This window comes from Chelonia mydas, chromosome 13 (genome assembly GCF_015237465.2).
Source record: "Chelonia mydas isolate rCheMyd1 chromosome 13, rCheMyd1.pri.v2, whole genome shotgun sequence".
Classification (NCBI taxonomy): domain Eukaryota; kingdom Metazoa; phylum Chordata; order Testudines; family Cheloniidae; genus Chelonia; species Chelonia mydas.
In genome coordinates this window covers 2,342,965-2,361,319 of record NC_051253.2, presented here as the reverse complement: position 1 = coordinate 2,361,319, position 18,355 = coordinate 2,342,965, and the positions used below count along the sequence as shown (strand labels likewise).

The 18,355-nt window shown below is 47.6% G+C and overlaps 2 protein-coding genes across 7 annotated transcripts in view; both read left to right on the top strand.

The window, feature by feature from the left end:
• HCK (HCK proto-oncogene, Src family tyrosine kinase) overlaps positions 1-2,412 on the top strand; it is a 33,642-nt gene extending 31,230 nt beyond the window's left edge. For all 5 annotated transcript variants that reach the window (XM_037915708.2, XM_007062486.4, XM_043527388.1 and 2 more), the window contains one exon: positions 751-2,412. In XM_037915708.2, coding sequence (XP_037771636.1) covers positions 751-953 — 203 coding nt within the window. In that variant the 3' untranslated portion in view covers positions 954-2,412. The remainder of the gene's footprint in view (positions 1-750) is intronic.
• A 7-nt stretch (positions 2,413-2,419) lies between these two features.
• TM9SF4 (transmembrane 9 superfamily member 4) overlaps positions 2,420-18,355 on the top strand; it is a 28,165-nt gene continuing 12,229 nt past the window's right edge. The window contains exons 1-4 of one of the 2 annotated variants that reach the window (XM_037915959.2): positions 2,420-4,477; positions 15,099-15,212; positions 17,439-17,538; positions 18,144-18,312. In XM_037915959.2, coding sequence (XP_037771887.1) covers positions 4,457-4,477; positions 15,099-15,212; positions 17,439-17,538; positions 18,144-18,312 — 404 coding nt within the window. In that variant the 5' untranslated portion in view covers positions 2,420-4,456. The remainder of the gene's footprint in view (positions 4,478-15,098; positions 15,213-17,438; positions 17,539-18,143; positions 18,313-18,355) is intronic. The other variant, XM_037915960.2, reaches the window with a different exon arrangement.

Below are 18,355 nucleotides of genomic sequence, written 5' to 3'. Positions count from 1 at the left end.
AGTGCACAGAGCCCAAAGCAGCAGCCCCAGTTTTAGAGACTGAGAAAGGGCCATGAAATTAAGGTCTGTAGTTTCAAAGGTGTCCACTAAACTTAGGTGATTCCACTTCTGGGTACCCAGCTTGAGACACGGCTTGATTTCAGAGATGCTTAGCACCACTGACTGTGGACGGTCAGCACCTTTGAAACTCAGGGCCAACGCCAGGTGTTTCAGAGGGAATGAACAGAACATGTGATCCTCAAGTGATCCATCCCCAGTTGCCCATTCTCAGCTTCTGGCAAACAGAGGCTAGGGACACCATGGATGGACCTGTCCTTCATGAACTTATCTGGTTCTTTTTTGAACCCTGTTATAGTTTTGGCTTTCACAACATCCCCTGGCAACAAGTTCCAAAAGTTGACTGTGTGTTGTATTAAGAAATATTACCTTTTGTTTGTTTTTAAACCTGCTGCCTATTAAATGAAGAGTATGGTATATATTTTTGGAGTGTTATGCAGAACTGGACTTCATAATTGATCTCTCTTATTGGGATAAAAAATGATTATGTTAATACTGCTTTGAATGTCATTGTCTCTGATTGCTGTACCTTTCCCAGGTAGTGGTATAGGGGCTCATCCCCACCCCCTCTTCCTGTGTTTTCTTCCTGTCCCTGTGTCTGGGGATCACACTTCCTAAAGGGGTTGTTAAAAATCGAAATGAAAACACCTCTTTTAATACTCGGTTTCCCTCCTGTCTATTGTTTTGTTATAGGGATGTCTAACCCAGAAGTGATCCGTGCCCTGGAGCGTGGATACCGAATGCCGCGCACAGAAAACTGCCCAGAAGAGCTGTATGATATAATGATGAGATGCTGGAAGACCAAACCAGAAGATCGTCCTACCTTTGAGTACACACAGAGTGTTCTGGAGGATTTCTTTACTGCAACAGAGAGCCAGTACCAGCATCAGCCTTAATGTAGAAAATCCAGTGACAACAATGAATATCCATAACTGTGCATACTATAGTACCTGTAATATACACACCCAGTCTGTTCTTCTCCTGTCCCATCCCTCCCTTAGTATTCCTTTATACATATTGCCCACTTCCATCAGCCTCTTCTTAGACACCAAAGACTTCCTGACACTGACTTGATTGAAGTTGAGAGGCAGAATGCAGTAGCATTACATTTCAGCCTCCTTGGGCTGTGAACTCCCTGGATAAGCTAAACACTGTTAGGCCTTGTTTGTACTTAGGTGTGAGACTGCTATGGAAAGTACATTGCTGCAGAAAGTCTTCAGCAGGTGGCTCCATTACCTTTAAATCCATATAGAACTATTGCCCTAGCATAGTTCAAGAAGGGACTGTGATGTAGAAGGTGCCATCTTTCCAACAAGAGAGAAAACTGTGGGCTTGACTCTATAAAGATCCCATGATGCTTGTTTGCTTTATGCAGATAGGATAACAGAGCAAATTACATTATGAATAACCACATTCTGACTAAAATCTCCCCATGCAGTTTCAAATGAATATAGTTTTCACTCCTCATCACAGTCATGTGTTGGAGTTGTGTACTGTTAAGCAGCTGCTGGATTTCACCCTAGAAGTGGTCGCTTGTAAAGTGATTTGTAAAAGGCTTTAGGATCTCTGGATGAAAGGTGCCATGTAAAGCCTCTTTCAAACCCATTTCTCTTTTGTGATGGTTTCCTGCATGGATCTGATCTGCATCTTCTTGTGGGTGAACTATTGGCAAGTGCATTAACTAAACTAGATATTGAGCTCCTTGGAGCAGGAACCTCATCTTTTTACAAGACACGTAAAGTGCCTTGCACGTATATGGTAGTTTGTAAATAACAGACATTGGCCTGATTTCCCCTCCACCCCCCAGTTGCTCTGGCATAACAACAGCAGAATTTTGATTTTTCAACTCTTTTCTTGAGCTGTTTCTGCAGGTTTTATAGTAGCACCTTTGTGATTGTCTGAGAATTACAGGAGTGTTTCCTAAAAAACCTGTTAGGAACACCATGCTCGGGACTGATATATTCTCAAGCATTTTACAATGTAGAGTAGGTGGCACTGGAAATCTGAAGAGAAAGTAGTTAACTTCAGTGATTCCATCCACTTTGTTTCTCTGGGCAGGGGAGGATAGCACAATTTGCAGTTTAATAACTTGCATTTCTATGAAGGAACCCTGCATTTCTTGCACACTTATTTCAGGTTTTTTAGTATTTAAAGATAGATTATGCGGGGGGGGGGAGTGGGGGGGTGGCAGGAGTGAGGATAAAGATTTTTGACATGTTTAAGTCTCTCTTTTTCCTAATGAATTTTTGAGATAGTTAGGTGACTTTCCCCGTAACAGGAGAGAGACAGTGGAGGATGTGCTTCTATCTCAGCTTTGATTTTCAGTCAATAATTATTAAAACATTTTGCATTGTTTGTGGCTTTCTTTTAACATTGTATATGTGGAGCAGGTCCTCAAGGAATCCATTCTGAAGCACTTAGAGGAGAGGAAAGTGATCAGGAACAGTCAGCATGGATTCACCAAGGGCAAGTCATGCCTCACTAATCTAATTGCCTTCTATGACGAGATAACTGGTTCTGTGGATGACGGGAAAGCAGTGGACATGTTATTCCTTGACTTTAGCAAAGCTTTTGACACTGTCTCCCACAGTATTCTTGCCAGAAAGTTAAAGTAGTATGGGCTGGATGAATGGACTATAAGGTGGCTAGAAAGCTGGCTAGATTGTCGGGCTCAACGGGTAGTGATCAATGGCTCCATGTCTAGTTGGCAGCCAGTATCAAGCGGAGTGCCCCAAGGGTCGGTCCTGGGGCCGGTTTTGTTCAATATCTTCATAAATGATCTGGAGGATGGTGTGGATTGCACCCTCAGCAAGTTTGCAGATGACACTAAACTGGGAAGAGAGGTAGATACGCCGGAGGGTAGGGATAGGATACAGAGGTACACAGACAAATTAAAGGATTAGGCCAAAAGAAATCTGATGAGTTTCAACAAGGACAAGTGCAGAGTCCTGCACTTAGGACGGAAGAATCCCATGCACCGCCACAGACTAGGGACTGAATGGCTAGGCAGCAGTTCTGCAGAAAAGGACCGAGGGCTTACAGTGGATGAGAAGCTGGATATGAGTCAACAGTGTGCCCTTGTTGCCAAGAAGGCCAATGGCATTTTGGGATGTATAAGTAGGGGCATTGCCAGCAGATCGAGGGACGTGATTGTTCCCCTCTATTCGACATTGGTGAGGCCTCATCTGGAATACTGTGTCCAGTTTTGGGCCCCACACTACAAGAAAGATGTGAAAAAATTGGAAAACGTCCAGCAGAGGGCAACAAAAATGATTAGGGGACTGGAACACATGACTTATGAGGAGAGGCTGAGGGAATTGGGATTATTTTGTCTGCGGAAGAGAAGAATGAGGGGGGATTTGATAGCTGCTTTCAACTACCTGAAAGGGGGTTCCAAAGAGGATGGCTCTAGACTGTTCTCAGTGGTAGCAGATGACAGAACAAGGAGTAATGGTCTCAAGTTGCAGTGGGGGAGGTTTAGGTTGGATACTAGGAAAAACTTTTTCACGAGGAGGGTGGTGAAGCAGTGGAATGGGTTTCCTAGGGAGGTGGTGGAATCTCCTTCCTAGATGTTTTTAAGGTCAGGCTTAACAAAGCCCAGCCTGGGATGATTTAGTTGGAGATTGGTCCTGCTTTGAGCAGGGGGTTGGACTAAATGGCCTCCAGAGGTCCCTTCCAACCCTACTATTCAATGAAAGAAGGCCTGGTATTACCTGTTTCTAGCTACTGGTACGTACCCTGTCCTCCCTTGGCTAATAGAGGGAGAGACCTCAGGTTTCAGGGCAGGGTCTCTTCCTTCTCGGATTTACCCCAACAGAGGTATCCAGTATTGCCGATGCCCACTGGTGCGGCTACCACCTCTCTGTCCAGCTGGGGGCCCATCAACCAGCGTAACAACGGGGACAGATTGCCATCATTACGCTCCAGGGTTAACCACACAGGGCCGCGAACGGGAATATGTCACACTGGGCTCCCTGTACCCTCTGCTGCCCTCAGTAAAGATGGCGCCGAGTGTTACACACCCGCCCGCCGGGCCTGAGGCTGAGCCCTGCTGCCCTCAGTAAAGATGGCGCCGAGTGTTACACACCCGCCCGCCGGGCCTGAGGCTGAGTCCTGCTGCCCTCAGTAAAGATGGCGCCGCAGGCAGTCCTGTCCCCGGAGCTGGGCCCGCTGTCGGTAGCTAGGGCATGGGGCGAGGGAGCGTAGCCCCGCGGAGGCAGTGCCTATGCTCGGCCGGGGACCGGCCTCGGTCTTTCTTCGCTCCGCCTGGAGGGCCCGGCCCAGATCCCAGCTGCCCGGAACCGGCTTCCTCCGCCCGTCGCCGTCTCCATGGTGATAAACTTCCCCAACCAACCACGAACTACTTCCGCTTACGTCTGTCCCGACACGTGGATCCAAGATGGCGGCATCGGGGGCCACGGTAAGCGGAGCGGCGCGGACGGTCCCTGTCAGGGCTCGGTACCAGCCTCCCCGGGGCGTCAGCGGCGCCCGGCGGGCCCGAGCTCCGGGCCCGACCACCCTGCCCCGCCCCGGGGCTTGTCCCGGCCTCTAGCTCCGGGGCCTGAGCTGGGCGGGGGCCGGGGCGCCGGGACGGCTGTGGCGGGGCGAGGGGGGAGTTTCGAGCCCTGGCTGGGGGGCAGGCGGGCGCCGGAGGCTCGGCGGGGGCGGGTCTTTCGCCGCCCGCGTGGGGCCTGAGGCTGCGGGGAGCCTGGGACCGGGCTGGCTGCTGGGCTCGGTACTGCCGGGGCGGGGGGCCCGTTGAGGCCCCGAGCTGAGTGGTGGTCGCGGGGGGGGGGGGAGTATGCTGAGTTTCGAGACTTTGGGGGTGGCTTTGAGGACCCGGGCAGGGCGTTGCTGAAGGAGAGAAGGGGCGGGCGCTGGGGCCCCGGGCTTGGTCGGGGCACCGCTTTAATTCTGCGGCGTAACCCGGCTGCTTGCTGGGGGACAGTCACCGCTTCAGCAGCTCCCAGAACACTCCTCTCTCACGAGCGTCTCCTGAAATGAGCCTAGCTGTCCGTGGGATTTGTCCCCTGAGTTGATCACGCAGAGCAAGCGGCTCTAGCCCGAAATAACTGTTCTCCCTTGAATTCTGCTTCCTCTGAACTGTGTGAAATAAACACCCTTCGCATGTGACACTGACTTGAGCCCTGTGCCGATGCAAACTCTGCACAGGCCAGGCTTTAACTCAGGAAAGCCTGAAACGCGTTAGGCCTTTTATGCTAGTTGGTAGCAGCACTTTCTCTAGCCCTCTTAGCTCTGTGGTTCCTGTTACAAGGAATAATCCTGAGTTTAGTAGAATCACAGAAGTTGTAGGTGGGATAAACTCATTACTTTGTCTTGACTAGGAACAGTGGTCGTGTTCAGGTTGAGCTTAGTTAATAAGCGTTAGAGCCCAGCCTTGGGTCGGGCATTTGACTGGTCCAAAAATAATGACCAAATATTGTCAAAAACAATCAAATATTTTAAAGCACTAAGTTGTTAGAACAATAAAACAGAAAAAATAAGATTGTATGGTCTCCAACAGGCTTAGCCTTAATTAAATACTTATGACTAATTACAAAAAACAAGTTTCAGAGTAACAGCCGTGTTAGTCTGTATTCGCAAAAAGAAAAGGAGTACTTGTGGCACCTTAGAGACTAACCAATTTATTTGAGCATGAGCTTTCGTGAACTACAGCTCACTTCATTGGAACAAGTTAGTTAACTGAGTTATTTTAACTCAAAAATGCAGAACACAGTGAAATGAAGTCCTAAACAAAATGAAGGAATGGCATCGTAGTGCAATCAAAGACATAGGTAGGCCGGCAAGCAGGCTGCTGCCTGCATCCAGGCATTCTTTTTGGAATAGTTGACAGTATTTGATTATGGTCAAATAGGCGGTCAGTTGATCGGCTTGCTAAGCCTAATCCAACCTAAACTTTTCCTAGTCAGGACAAACTTTAAAGTTTAAGAGTAGCAGCCGTGTTAGCCACAAGTCCTCCTTTTCTTAAAGTTTAAATCATCGTATCTTCCCTACCCCTGCATGAGAGGGAGATGGGTGTGTTATGTTAAACAGGAAAGTTAGCATGGCTGTTGATGTCCTTATCACTTCCATTCACTAGCAGACTGCTTTGTGGAATGATTTCTCTGCTGCCCTGTTATTTTACATTTTATGCAAAAAGATTAGATTGTTGCTGTAAACATATTTCACAAAGGTGGCTTGTAGTTAAGAATTCTTGACCAAACATCCTTTTGTGTTTGTTTTTTCCCCGTTCTAAGACAGTGGTTCTCATATTTACTCTGCAGAGCTGCTTCTTTCTTAGTGATGAACTGTCACAGTCTTCAAGGAGTCTTCCTGCTTTTGTAATCCAGTCTGAGACCTTGTTTATTCTTTATGCATTAGACATGCATCTGATGAAGTGGGCTTTAGCCCATGAAAGCTTATGCTCAAATAAATTTGCTAGTCTCTAAGGTGCCACAAGTACTCCTTGTTCTTCTTGTTTATTCTGCACTTCAAAAAATACATAAACCTCCCACTGTTCCACCCCTACCAGTAGAGCTCCACAGTTGATAGGAACAATTACAGAGCTAAGGTAGGCAAGGCTCCTGTGTCTCTTACCACTGTGGTGTCTAAACCTGCCCAGTGCAGATCTAGATGGCATAGTGGTAAAATGCTGATGCCCTGTCTACACGAGCATTACCACTGGCAGTAGTGAATTGGAGATTTCCCCCCAAAAGCTAATACAGATACAGGTTTCTAATTACGGTTTCTAGAGCGGTTTTTGACCAATACATCTTTTTTTGAAGCCCCTCTTTGCCTTTCCTACTTTGTGTCTTAAGTGGTGCAGGCTGATACTAACATTGGAGGGGGTAATAAATACACTGGAGAACAAATCAAAAACACAAAGTAACTTGGAGACAATAGAGCAGTGTGGACAATTCCTAATTATTAGCTGTATAACTAACTTCCAGAGCTTCTAATCAGGTCAGGGTCCCATTGTATTGGGTGTTGTGCAAATATAAGACAGTCCCTGCCCAAAAGAACTTGCAAGCTAAAGCCCTGTATCTACGGACAGGAAATAAATAGATCAGCGTTAAGACAGGAGGTGTGAGGATTGAGCCAACCAGCTATATGCATCACAAAGCAAAACTATTTTCATGTGTCCTCTAATACTCTTAATACTATTTTGTATGGAACCAAGCATTTTAGCCGACTCAAGTCCGATTGGGAGGGAAGTGTCCATCAGACCAGGTGGCCCACAATGTGAAAAGGTTGAACTGTTCTCGGTAATGGCAAAATTGAGAGTAGGACTCTTTTATGTAATCCACTTAACAGAAACATGGACTTAGGCCGAACATTTAGTGCCAGGTTTAACGGGGGATTATATTTGTGTGTCAAATATTAGTGCAAGTTGTAGTAATAAAACTAGATATGTATAGCCACCTTCCCTCCTTGGGTCCTGGAGGTCTTCATGAGCATTAGTTTATTACACCTCACAAAACATCCCATGGATGTAGGCCAGTATTACAGATGTGGGAAAAAGAAGTCCGTGAGAAATCAGGTGACCTGCCTGAGGTGTCACCGTAAGTCAGTGGCCGTGCTTTTTTCTATCACTTAACGTTCTTTTGTGGAAGGATGCTCATACCGGTTCGGATATAGATCTATAGTGTGTATGTGTGTGTGTGGCTTATACATGAGTGACATCAACATACTTTGTGGATACGAGTGTTGGGGCACTGATAGCTGGGAAGGGATGTGTGACGTGTTCTGTGTCGTGTTAGGGCCAGAGGATGCTATGGGAGATTGTTTAAAGATTCTTTGCATGGAAGTACTGGAATTTTCATCTATTTTGCTTCAGAAATCTATATTACCCTGTTTGTTCTTTCGCTGTGGAATTGTTCCTTTGCCCATTTAGAAGGCTGAGGCCTCTGGGCTCTTTCTTCGGTGTAACTTAAGTTGCTCAGAGGTGTGGAAAAGCCACCCCCCGGAGCGATGTAAGTTACACCGGCCTAAGCACCAGTGTGGACAGTGCCGTGTTGGTGGGAGGAGCTCTTCTTCTTCCGCAGCTCAGGGAGGTGGAGTAATTATGCCGACGACGGGAGAGCGCACAGAGCGTCTGCACTAGCAGCAGTGCAGCTGTGCCACTGTAGCTATTCTAGTGTAGACTAGCCCTCTGTTTTGTGGAGAGCTGAGAGCACAGGCGGCTGTTAACAGCTCTCCAAGTGTCAGAGGGACAGTCTGCAACCAGCGTGAATACAGCATTTGTCTCCTTGCCAAAGGCTTTCAGTGGCTCCACTGAGTGCATGTGAAAGCTGGTCAGAAATGTAATAAAGATGAGCTTGTCCACACAATTGCCAAGAATCTAACAAGACTGCTTTAAAAACACTGGGACACACTACATAGGTTTCTCTTCTCTATTTTGCTGGCTTTTCTTCCAAACATGGCTTTATGTGAGTTAAAAGGGGCCTGGCACTGCCCCTAGTATAGAGGCCGGAAAGATGCACACTAACTGAAAGAGCAGATCACACTGATGTTTTTCCCTTTTGTTGTGTGTATGGTGTCAGTCACCACTGAGCTCCCCTCCCCCTCCATTTCCACCCTTTGAGTACACCTATGATATTATCACTGGGTTTGCAAGTGAACTTCGAAACTGTGGTCAGAAGGAAGTCCCAAAGCAAGCCCTGTGTAGTGCCTGTGACACGACTAATGTTACTGCCATCTGAGGTTAGCCTGTGTGAAATATGGTCCTGGTCTTGGTGCTGTCCCCAGTAGACGCTGCTTGCTGGCAGTCTTGGCAGAGAGGCCACTGCTTTGAAAGGGCTTTGAGACTGGCTTTTTCACCCCCCTGGAGATAGTCCCTCCAGATTAGGTTTGAGGCATGTTGGCAGACAGGCATGGAGAGAAGCTTGCAGTGTATTTGTTCTGTAGATAAACTGTGGAACTCAGTCTCTTGTGTTGGCATCTTCAGTGGCTGTAAATTCTCTCACACTGTGTGCATGCGCTTTTTAAAATATAATAACATCTAGTAAGCTCCTGTCTAGCCAAGACACAGGCAGGGGGCTCAGCTATAGACAAGTGTCTGTTTTGGAAAGCACTAACAGATTCACAGATTAACTGGTGGCTGTTCTTAATGACTTCATAAATTAGATTCATAACCGTCGCTGGAACTTCCTGCTGGAATTGTTTGCTCATGTTAAGTCTGGTGATTATTCAGAAGGAACTTCTTGGAGAGGATTTGGCATGTGACTCTGCCTGATGCCATTCAGTGCTGAGTTTCACACTTGGAAGAACGTCACTTGTCTGGTGGGATGATTATTGCATTGTGTAGTTGGGAGGACCTTGTTGACACACATCAGGAATTCCTGGTGGTGATGGGTTCATTTAGCCTCACAGGAATAAGGGAGTTCTCTCTCTGGTCTCTCTCCGTGAGATTTAACTTCCAGAATTCCTGTGCAGCTCTCTGCTTGTGGAGAGATCTTAGAAGTAGCCTTGTTTGAAAGAAAGTGCTGTTGCTTTTTCTGTGCTTTCCTCTCCATCAGATTTTGTCGTGCCTGTCCCTTTGATGAGTTTATCACAATGGAACGGGGACAGTCGTTCTTGTCTGGCTATCCAACTTCAGAGTGTATACTGCTGCTCTAGCTGCTTGTTTTCTCTCTCATTTGCGGCTTAGCGGTTTTGTGAGAAACTAAATAATGAAACTTAGGGCTTGTTTATACTACCGCCCAGGATCGATCTAAGATATGCAACTTCAGCTACATGAATAGTGTAGATGAAGTCATCGTGCTTAGATATACATACCGCAGTGTCTTCACTGTGGTTAAGTCGACAGCTGACACTCTCCCGTCGACTCTGCTTGCGCTTCTTGTTCTGGTGGAGTACCAGAGTTGACGGGAGAGTGCTCAACGGTCGATTTATCGTGTCTGTACCAGATACGATAAATCAACCTCCGCTGGATCGATCGCTGCCCGCCAATCCAGCGGGTAGGGTAGACAAGCCCTGCGTCAATTATGACTCTCGTGCTTAAAGGTTTTCTATTGGGATCTGGAATTGTGTAACTCCATGGTACCACTTGTTGCCACATGGTGCAACTTCCCGGTACACCAATGGGATTTTCCATCACTAGAGTGATTTTTCTTTTTGAAATATACAATGGAGGTCTACTTTGATGTATCAATCAGAATGTCATGCAGATGTTTTAAGGCTCCTTTACATTGCCAAATTGGTGTAAAGGACAGTATGGCCTTATAAATGCTTACATTGCTTTAGTGATTAGAACTGGTCTAAATTTCCTATCAAAATGTGCTCCGTGAACTGTTTGCTACTGACTTTTCTGGTCAGTAGCCAATATAAATTGTGAGTTTGATTCCCCAGCCTTCACTTGCTTTTCTGTTGCCTGTGATGTAACACTGAGCATATGGCTGCATATATTTGTTGACTAATAACTAGAAATAAAGAGTCAAACCTAGCTACATTACTATTAGGCAAGGGGGTTTGGGGATTTCCTCCAATGCTCTCTACTCCCATTGTATTGTAGTTTAAATAAATTACCAAAATAATTGAAACCAGAGTGATTATATTGCGTTATTTTGACAAAATATGCAGAATTTTAAAATATCTTGTACAGAATTTTAATTTTTTTTGGCGCAGAATTCCCCCAGGAGTAAAGTAAGCAGAGTTGTTTTTTTAAGGAGGCAGGACACAGTCCTACAACCTTTTACTCATTTAGCTTCCAAAGAAACCTAAAGGAGTCTCACATGTGGAAGAACTGCTGGGCTAGGCCTTGGAGTTGAGCAAATCAGTTGGCACATGTCCATATTGTTGCAGCTATGTTTCTTTTTTGTCTCAAAACAAGGAAGCAGACCTGCAAATGTGAAAGCAAAGGTCCTGATACCAGCATTAACTCCTTCCATTGTACATGCTGCATGTTGTTGTTCATTGGACAGCTATGCCAGGAATCTAAACTGGAGAATTCCGTAAAACCCCACCTGTCTCCCTCCTCCTCTTTGTCCTCTCGGCTTCACCTTCAAGGCCTTGCACAATCTCATCTCTGCCTGTTCTGTACCTTTGCTCTTGTTCTCGCCTCCCAATCCTCTCTCAGCTTCACACCACCTTTCTGGCTGGCCCTTGCACCTGGAACACTCTCCTTCTGTCAAATGTCCACTGAAGACCTGCTGCTTCCTCAAATCCTTCCTGTCATGCCTCCAGGCCTGCTCATTTCCTGAGCCACACCCTTGTTTTATCCAAGTACATTGTAAGCTCCTCAGGGCAAGGTTTGCACCTTCCTCTGTTTTGTAAAGTGCAGGGTACGTTTCTGACACTATATAAACGTTAAGTGCAGTGGCTGTGACAGAGCTGGCAGCTGTGTGATGCAGAGCAAGGGTGATTTCTCCTCTTAGCGTTTTATCCACCTATGAGACCTTTTTCATCTTAATGGCATCAAACCAGGGTTCATGCAGAGTCTTACATTATAAAGCATCTATTCTCTAGATTAGATTATTGGATTTGGGGAATATTAGTAAAGCGGTAATCTTGTGTTGCAGTTGAATGAATATGGGAAATCAGAGAACACCCCTGTATTTATTTGTTGTTGTGACAGGGTGTCTGTCCATTGCTTTGCTGTGCATCTCTGTTCAAGGTCCTTTCTGTTGACTCATGCTGGCAGCCAGAGCAGGTGGGGCCTATTAGCTCCAAGGGTACAGAAGGCAGAGGGGAAATAGAGCCGGGTACAGAGGGGCTCTGTAGGGGAACATAGGAATAGCTAATTTCAGGAGGAAGCTTAGCCTGAGGTTTGTTACTTAAACTAATGATGAAGAAAACTCTGGGAAGGGGTAAGTATTTAGAGTGTGCTTACAGATATTGTAGTGCTTTATCAGAGACTCACAGTTTGGGACAGATGTCCTCACTCGTCCTCCTTATTGTGAGGCTGTGCTTTGTCATGGTTGATGGGCAGTTGTGAATTTCCAGAGGCCAGCATCTTCTCCTCACTGCTCTGCACGGTGTCCACTGCCTCTGGCCAAAGAGGTCTGACTTGCATTAGTTTCCTCGAGCCTGCCAATACAGCTTTTGTTGGACAGAGGCGGTGCGTAGCCTCTGCAAGATACTCCATCCTCAGAAGCAGGCGTGTCCTTCCTCCACAGTACTCCCAGAACCTACTCGCCCACCCCAGCAGCTAAACTCTGTCCCAGACTGTGATCCACCAGTGCAGCTTCTTCCCCTTTTCCTCGTCTAGCTCCATGTCATTTGGCCAGCCTATTCCCTCTCTTTTCTATTTTTTCCGCTCTCTTCCTGTTCTCTCTTGTGCTTCCTTTCACCGCTTCCCCCTAGCCTCTGCCTATAGACATCGTGACCCCAGCAGAGTGACATGGACTTTGCTGCTTCTATAGGGAAACTGCATGGGAAAGTGTTGACCATAGATTTGTCTTCACTGCACTGTTAGCTCGAGGTATAACTTGAGTGTTGCCCCAAACCTGACCCCATCCCTACACAAATCTCTAGCTTGAGTTAAGTGGTGCTTTAAACTCCAGCTAGTGGACCCATCAAGAGGCATGGGTTGATGCTTGAGTTTGCAATGTAGGGGGGGATGCAGCTACAGGTTATTCTCCTGAGGGCATTCTGTGAAGAAAAAAAAATTCTGCACCAAAAAAGTAAAAATTTTGCACACAGTATTTTAAAATTCTGCAAAATTTTATTTGCCAAACAGCGTGGCATTGGGGAGCACAAGCCATGGGCTGCACAGAGGTGGGAGATCACTGTGTAGCTCCTCCCTGGGACACGGACTCAGTGGTGAGGCTGCACCCAACCCAGACATCGCGCAAGGACCGGGCCTGCCCCAGAAATACTCCAGGGCCATGCCAGATGTGAGCAGGCAGGCTCAGCAAGGCAGGATCCATGTGTGGAGGGACGTAGTGTGGGGGTGATCCAGGTGTGGGTTGAGACTGTCCTGTGTGTGGGGCAGTCTGGGTGTGGGCAGCTCACTGGGGGATCTGGGTACAGGGGGGATCTGGATGCACAGGGGCTTGTTGGGGGGTTCTGGGTGCAACAGTAATAGGACTCTGCAGGGGGGGTCCAGGTGAAGATGGTTGGGGCTCAGTGCGGAGGAGGTCTGGGTGTGTGGGGATAGAGCTTGGCAGGGGGGTCGGGGCATGGAGGGTTCAGTGGGGGGGGTCCAGGTGCTGGGTTAGTGGGCTCAGTGGGGTGGGGATCCAGGTGCAGCTGGTTGGGGCTCGGTGGGGGTGGGGATCCAAGCACAGGTGACTCATTGGGGTGGTCTAGGTGCAGGGGGATTGGGGCTCATCGAGGGGTTCTGAGTGCGGGGGCGGGAACTGAAGCTTGGTGGGAGGGTCTGTGTAGAGGGGGTCTGGATGCACAGGAGTTGGGCAGATGGGGGAGCAGCTCCCTGTACAGCGATTTTTTTCCTCCTCCCCTGCAGCTGAGGAGCGGTGGGTAAAGGAAGCCTGGGGGGGAGGGAGTTTGCAGAACTTCCTGCAGCTGGGGGAGAAATCTGTGGGTGGGTCTGACCTGGCCCTGGATGCCGTGCAGGAGAAGAGGAAGTCCAATCAGACTAGCAGTTGAGCCCAGCTCTGGGTAGGAGTCACCTCCCGGGTTTTACCCTGTCCTGCCCCATAGCAATTTACCTCTCTGCCAGCTGCCCTGGGCACCTGAAACTGTAGGTGCTGACTTCCCTTCTGCCCGATGGGTGCTCGACCCCCGCCTCTTCCTGCCCATGCACTGCCCTCGCCCCACCCCCATTCCACCCCCTCCCCAAAGTCCCTGCCCCACCCCGCCTTTTCCCACCCCAGTCCTGCCCCTGCCCTGCCTCTTCGCCTCCTTCCCTGAGTGTGCCACGTCCCTGCTCCTCCCTCTCCCTCCTGGAAAGTCCTAAGCACTCGCAAACAGCTGTTAGGCGCCGGGGAGGCGGGCAGTGCTGGGAGGAGCGGGGACGCGGCGTGCTCGGGGGCGGTGGTGGTGGTGGAGAAGGAGGTGAGAAGGGGGGAGCTTGGCTGCCGATCGGTGCAGAGCACCCGCTAATTTTTCCCTGTGGGTGCCCCAGCCCTGGAGCACCCACAGAGTCAGCGCCTATGCCTGAAACATACTGCTGGGGAGGGTCACATGACCACTGTTGTGGCTTCCCTTTGCTTCCCCCATCAGAAAGTCATTTTTCTGTGGGGAAGCAAAGAAATCTGCAGGGGACACACATTCTGTGCATGCGCAGTGGTGCAGAATTCCCCCAGGAGTAAGGTTACAGCTGGAGTTAGCACCATTCATGAGCTGCTAATCAAATTGCTGTGTGCAACTCACGTGTTGAATGAGAATGCTGTTTTGCAGTGTGGCTGCTCTTATTTGAGCTAATTGTTGCAGGGAAGATAAGTCCTGTGAACAGCAGCCCAGAGGTTGCTGCTGGAGAATTGCTGCTGGAGAATTACTGAAGTGCAGTCCTGGCTAGTGCCGGGTCTAATATCCTGCTCTATAGCGAAACATGGAGTTACCAGGGTGAAGAATAATGTGTATTGTACTTGTATCAGCCTGGGGATTGTTACACACCTATCAGATTATGTAGTGTGCAGCAAAAATGTAAAGGTGGGGGGAGGTTTCAGATACAGCATGCCATGGAAAGGCGTCTTTGTCGGGAGTGGAATGAGAAAAATGGTGATGAGATCATCAAGAGTCCATGGTCAACTGCTTCAGAGCTCTTGTTGTCCCAGATCTGTAGCACTTTGCAGTTCTGGGCTATAGTGTATTCCACCTAAGAAATTTGAAGCACTTTATGAATATTAATTGAGCTTCACAACAGGCGCCTGAGGTAGGTAGACAGGCAAATATTATCCCTATTTTAAAGATGGAAAAACAGAGGTGGGAAGTGATTTGCCAAGAGTCACAAAGTCAGGAATAGAACCCAGTTCTTCTGACTCAGTTGTACTTGAATTGCTAGACCATGCAGCCTTTATAAATGTCATTAGCAGACTGGGGATTTCTTGTCCACCATATCACCTTTCTTCCATCGGGTTTTGCTCTGATGTGTGTCCCCCAGGTGGTGCAGCCGTGATATCTCTTTTCTTTTTCAGGAAAGGCCGATGTGTTTGCTGATGCTGCTTGCACTCTTTCATGAGACAAGCTCCTTCTATGTACCAGGTGTAGCACCAATCAACTTCCACCAGAAGGATCCCGTAGAAATCAAGGTAGGATGGATTTCACAGGAACAAAAATGGCAAGAGGGAACACATTTATTTATAGCACAGTAGCCAAGTGGGACTACCAAAGTCAAGCTTTGGAATCTTGCCTCTAAAATTCAGTGCTCATGTAAAATGTCAGTAAAAAGGGGCTTCTGAACCATACCTGTCCTCCTCCTCCTCCCCCCTCAAAGTCCCAACTTATTTTTTTATTCTCTTCAGTTTCTCTCTTTGGCCACCCATTTCTTCTCTCAAGTATCTCTTTGAACCATGCAAACAGCTGCACCAGAATCCCTGCAGACGTCGCTCTGCTTGGCACAAGAGTTTTCCCAGCAGCATTGGTTACAAAGTGAAAGTAATCAAAACTTCTCTGTCTCCAATATTGCGCATGATATATGCATGAGGTAACTGAGTGAAACTGCCATCAGGGCAGTACTTGGGCTACAAGCAAAGCGTGAAGTGGCTGTGTCCTGAAGATGATGGGATAAAGCCAAGGATAGAACGAAACACTTTCAAGTTGTTAGTTCAAGTCAGTTCTCACGAGCTCTCTCCCCATGCCAGGAATAAACTGAAATCCACAATATGCCCCCACATCCTTCCTCCAGACCTCAAACGCCCACGAAGATGGCAAAGGTTGCCGACACTCCCACACAATGTTATTAATACCCAACTCTGGAACTGCGTCTATCCTGCTGGGAGAGAGTTCAGACTTGCTTTCTAGACAGAAACAGTCCTAAAGCCATTTATTTATTTATTCTAAAGCTGTGGGCTAAATTGCTTACAGGGCATCCAGAAAAGTAGATGTCTGTGGGGATGTTGGGGTTGTCTAGTCGTATACCAAGCACAGTGCAACTCACTTTCTGGTCACAAATCCCCTGACCCAAGCTATTTTAAGCGAACAAGGCTAGCTCGGGGCTACAGTAAAATCACAAAGTAGCCTCAGGAGGAATTGGATTGGAATAGCAACTCTCAAAAGGATTTCAAAAGCTACATGTGTCCTCCAGCAATGAGACCAGTTGGCAAATCTTCCTGTACATTTCCATAAGTGAGGTTGGCTTCAGTTACAAACAGCTCCTGTTTGTCAGAACAGATGTGCCCTTTATACTGGATCTCTGCACCTCAGTTGTGCCCTACATTTTTGTGGGTGCCCACCAGCAGTATTCAGTTTTGTCAGTATCTGTTGTCTTCAGAAGCAGCTTCTGCTCAACTCTTCATATAGGATTGAGGACATGACTAGGGCCTGGTCTATACTACAAACTTTTGTCAGCACAACTGTGTTGGTCAGGTGCACAGAGGGTGATCTCTGACCACAACTGTGAGTAAAAGCATCCACTGTAGAAACAGTTATTCCCGCAAAAGTGCAATTTTGCTTGGATGAGCTTCCTCCACCCTGGGAGTGCTCTGCCAGGATAGTTATACTGGCAAAGCACACCTTGTGTAGAGCTGGCCTAGGATTTTTCCAAAGGCAACGACAGTGGTCACACCAAACCATTTTCACAAACTTGTGACCCATTCATGTGCTTCAGAAAATAGGCGTGGGAGAGATTCAGGAGGACTGTAGTTATAGGGGAGTGACACCCAAACTATATTGGGCACATCTGCATCAGGTATTTCTTTGCTACTTAAAGATGGGGCTGCTGCAGCAGGTACGGCACATAGAACTATTAATAGGCTGCAGAGGTGAAGAAGTCTGGACTTAACCATAACTTCCATGTCCCCTTTCCTAGAACAGGGCTCCAAATAAAGGCTTGGAACTAATGTATCTGGGTATCTGCGTGTCTTGTGAAGAAGACAGTTGCATAGTAAAATTTGAGAGGGATACCCTTCTATTATGCACAGTGGAGTTCACTCCCCCACTGCTGCCCAACCAGCCCCTTACCAACATTTCATACTCAATTCTGGCTCTCTGGTGCCCTAGTTAACTTCGTGATCGTTCCTGTGCTTAAGAGAATTGCTCCACTAAGCCTGATGTAGCTGGTGGAGTTGGTAACCTTACAGACTTCAGTTACTGGAGCAGGTATTTCCTACGCTTAGTGGATTAATTGTTTGGTGGTGGTGGGAAGGGCAGTTCAGATTGGCTTTTCCCCCACTGAGACTATCTTACAAAGTGTGTTTCCCTTTGAAATTGGTCTTCTGAATGAGACTTCAACTTCCAACTGATGTAGGGAGCATAGGAAATGGTCAGAGTTTTTAGCGGGTCACAGAGGGGAAGATAACAGCTGCTTCTTTCTTCAGGCTGTGAAGCTCACCAGTTCACGAACCCAGCTGCCATATGAGTACTATTCATTGCCTTTCTGCCAACCCAACAAGATAACGTACAAGGCTGAGAATCTGGGTACGTACCCATCATACAGCATGCTCTCTGTCTGTAAATATGTTGCTGTCTAGGCCCGTGCAGTCTCATAGGCTGAGCAATAGCAGCACCTGTACTTGGAACACAGTAATATTTGCAGCGCTACCTCTTGCATGGTATGGGTGTGAGTGACTCCAGTGTGTGCGTTTTAAGTGGGAGAAATAATTGCAAATGCAGCCTATGATAACCTGTGACTGAAAAGAGGAGAGGCGCTCTCCAGTGTACCATGCTCTTCTGGCTAGTTGATTAGAGGCAGCAGCAGGAAGCTGGAATTCCCAGTTAGCCAAGAAGTGATGGGAAATGCTTCTTTGGCGGGTTCTTATTTCTGTGGGTCCATCAATGTACTTGGTGCTTCAGACAAACAAGACAAGATCCTTGCTCCAAATTATCCTTTCGCATCTCTTTCCATACAGTCAGCATCTGCTGTAACCTCTCCAGCTTCCGTAAGGCTCTGCTGTCCACACTGTAACTCACTAAAGCTGCCCTCATTGCTCCATGATAAACAGCATGCTAGAAACCCGATGGCAGAATCAGTGTTGCTTGATAATGGTATCCCTCACTCCTTCCATTGTGTCTCTGTTTCCCAGGTGAGGTTCTGCGGGGGGACCGGATAGTAAACACGCCATTCCAGGTCTTCATGAACATAGAGAAGAAATGTGAGGTTCTGTGCAACTTTCCCAACAAGCCAGTCACCCTGACAGTGGAACAGAGCAAGCTGATTGCAGAGCGTATCCGGGAGGATTACTATATCCATCTGTGAGTTGCCACCGAATCTCACTGTGACAGGGGTGGGTTGGAA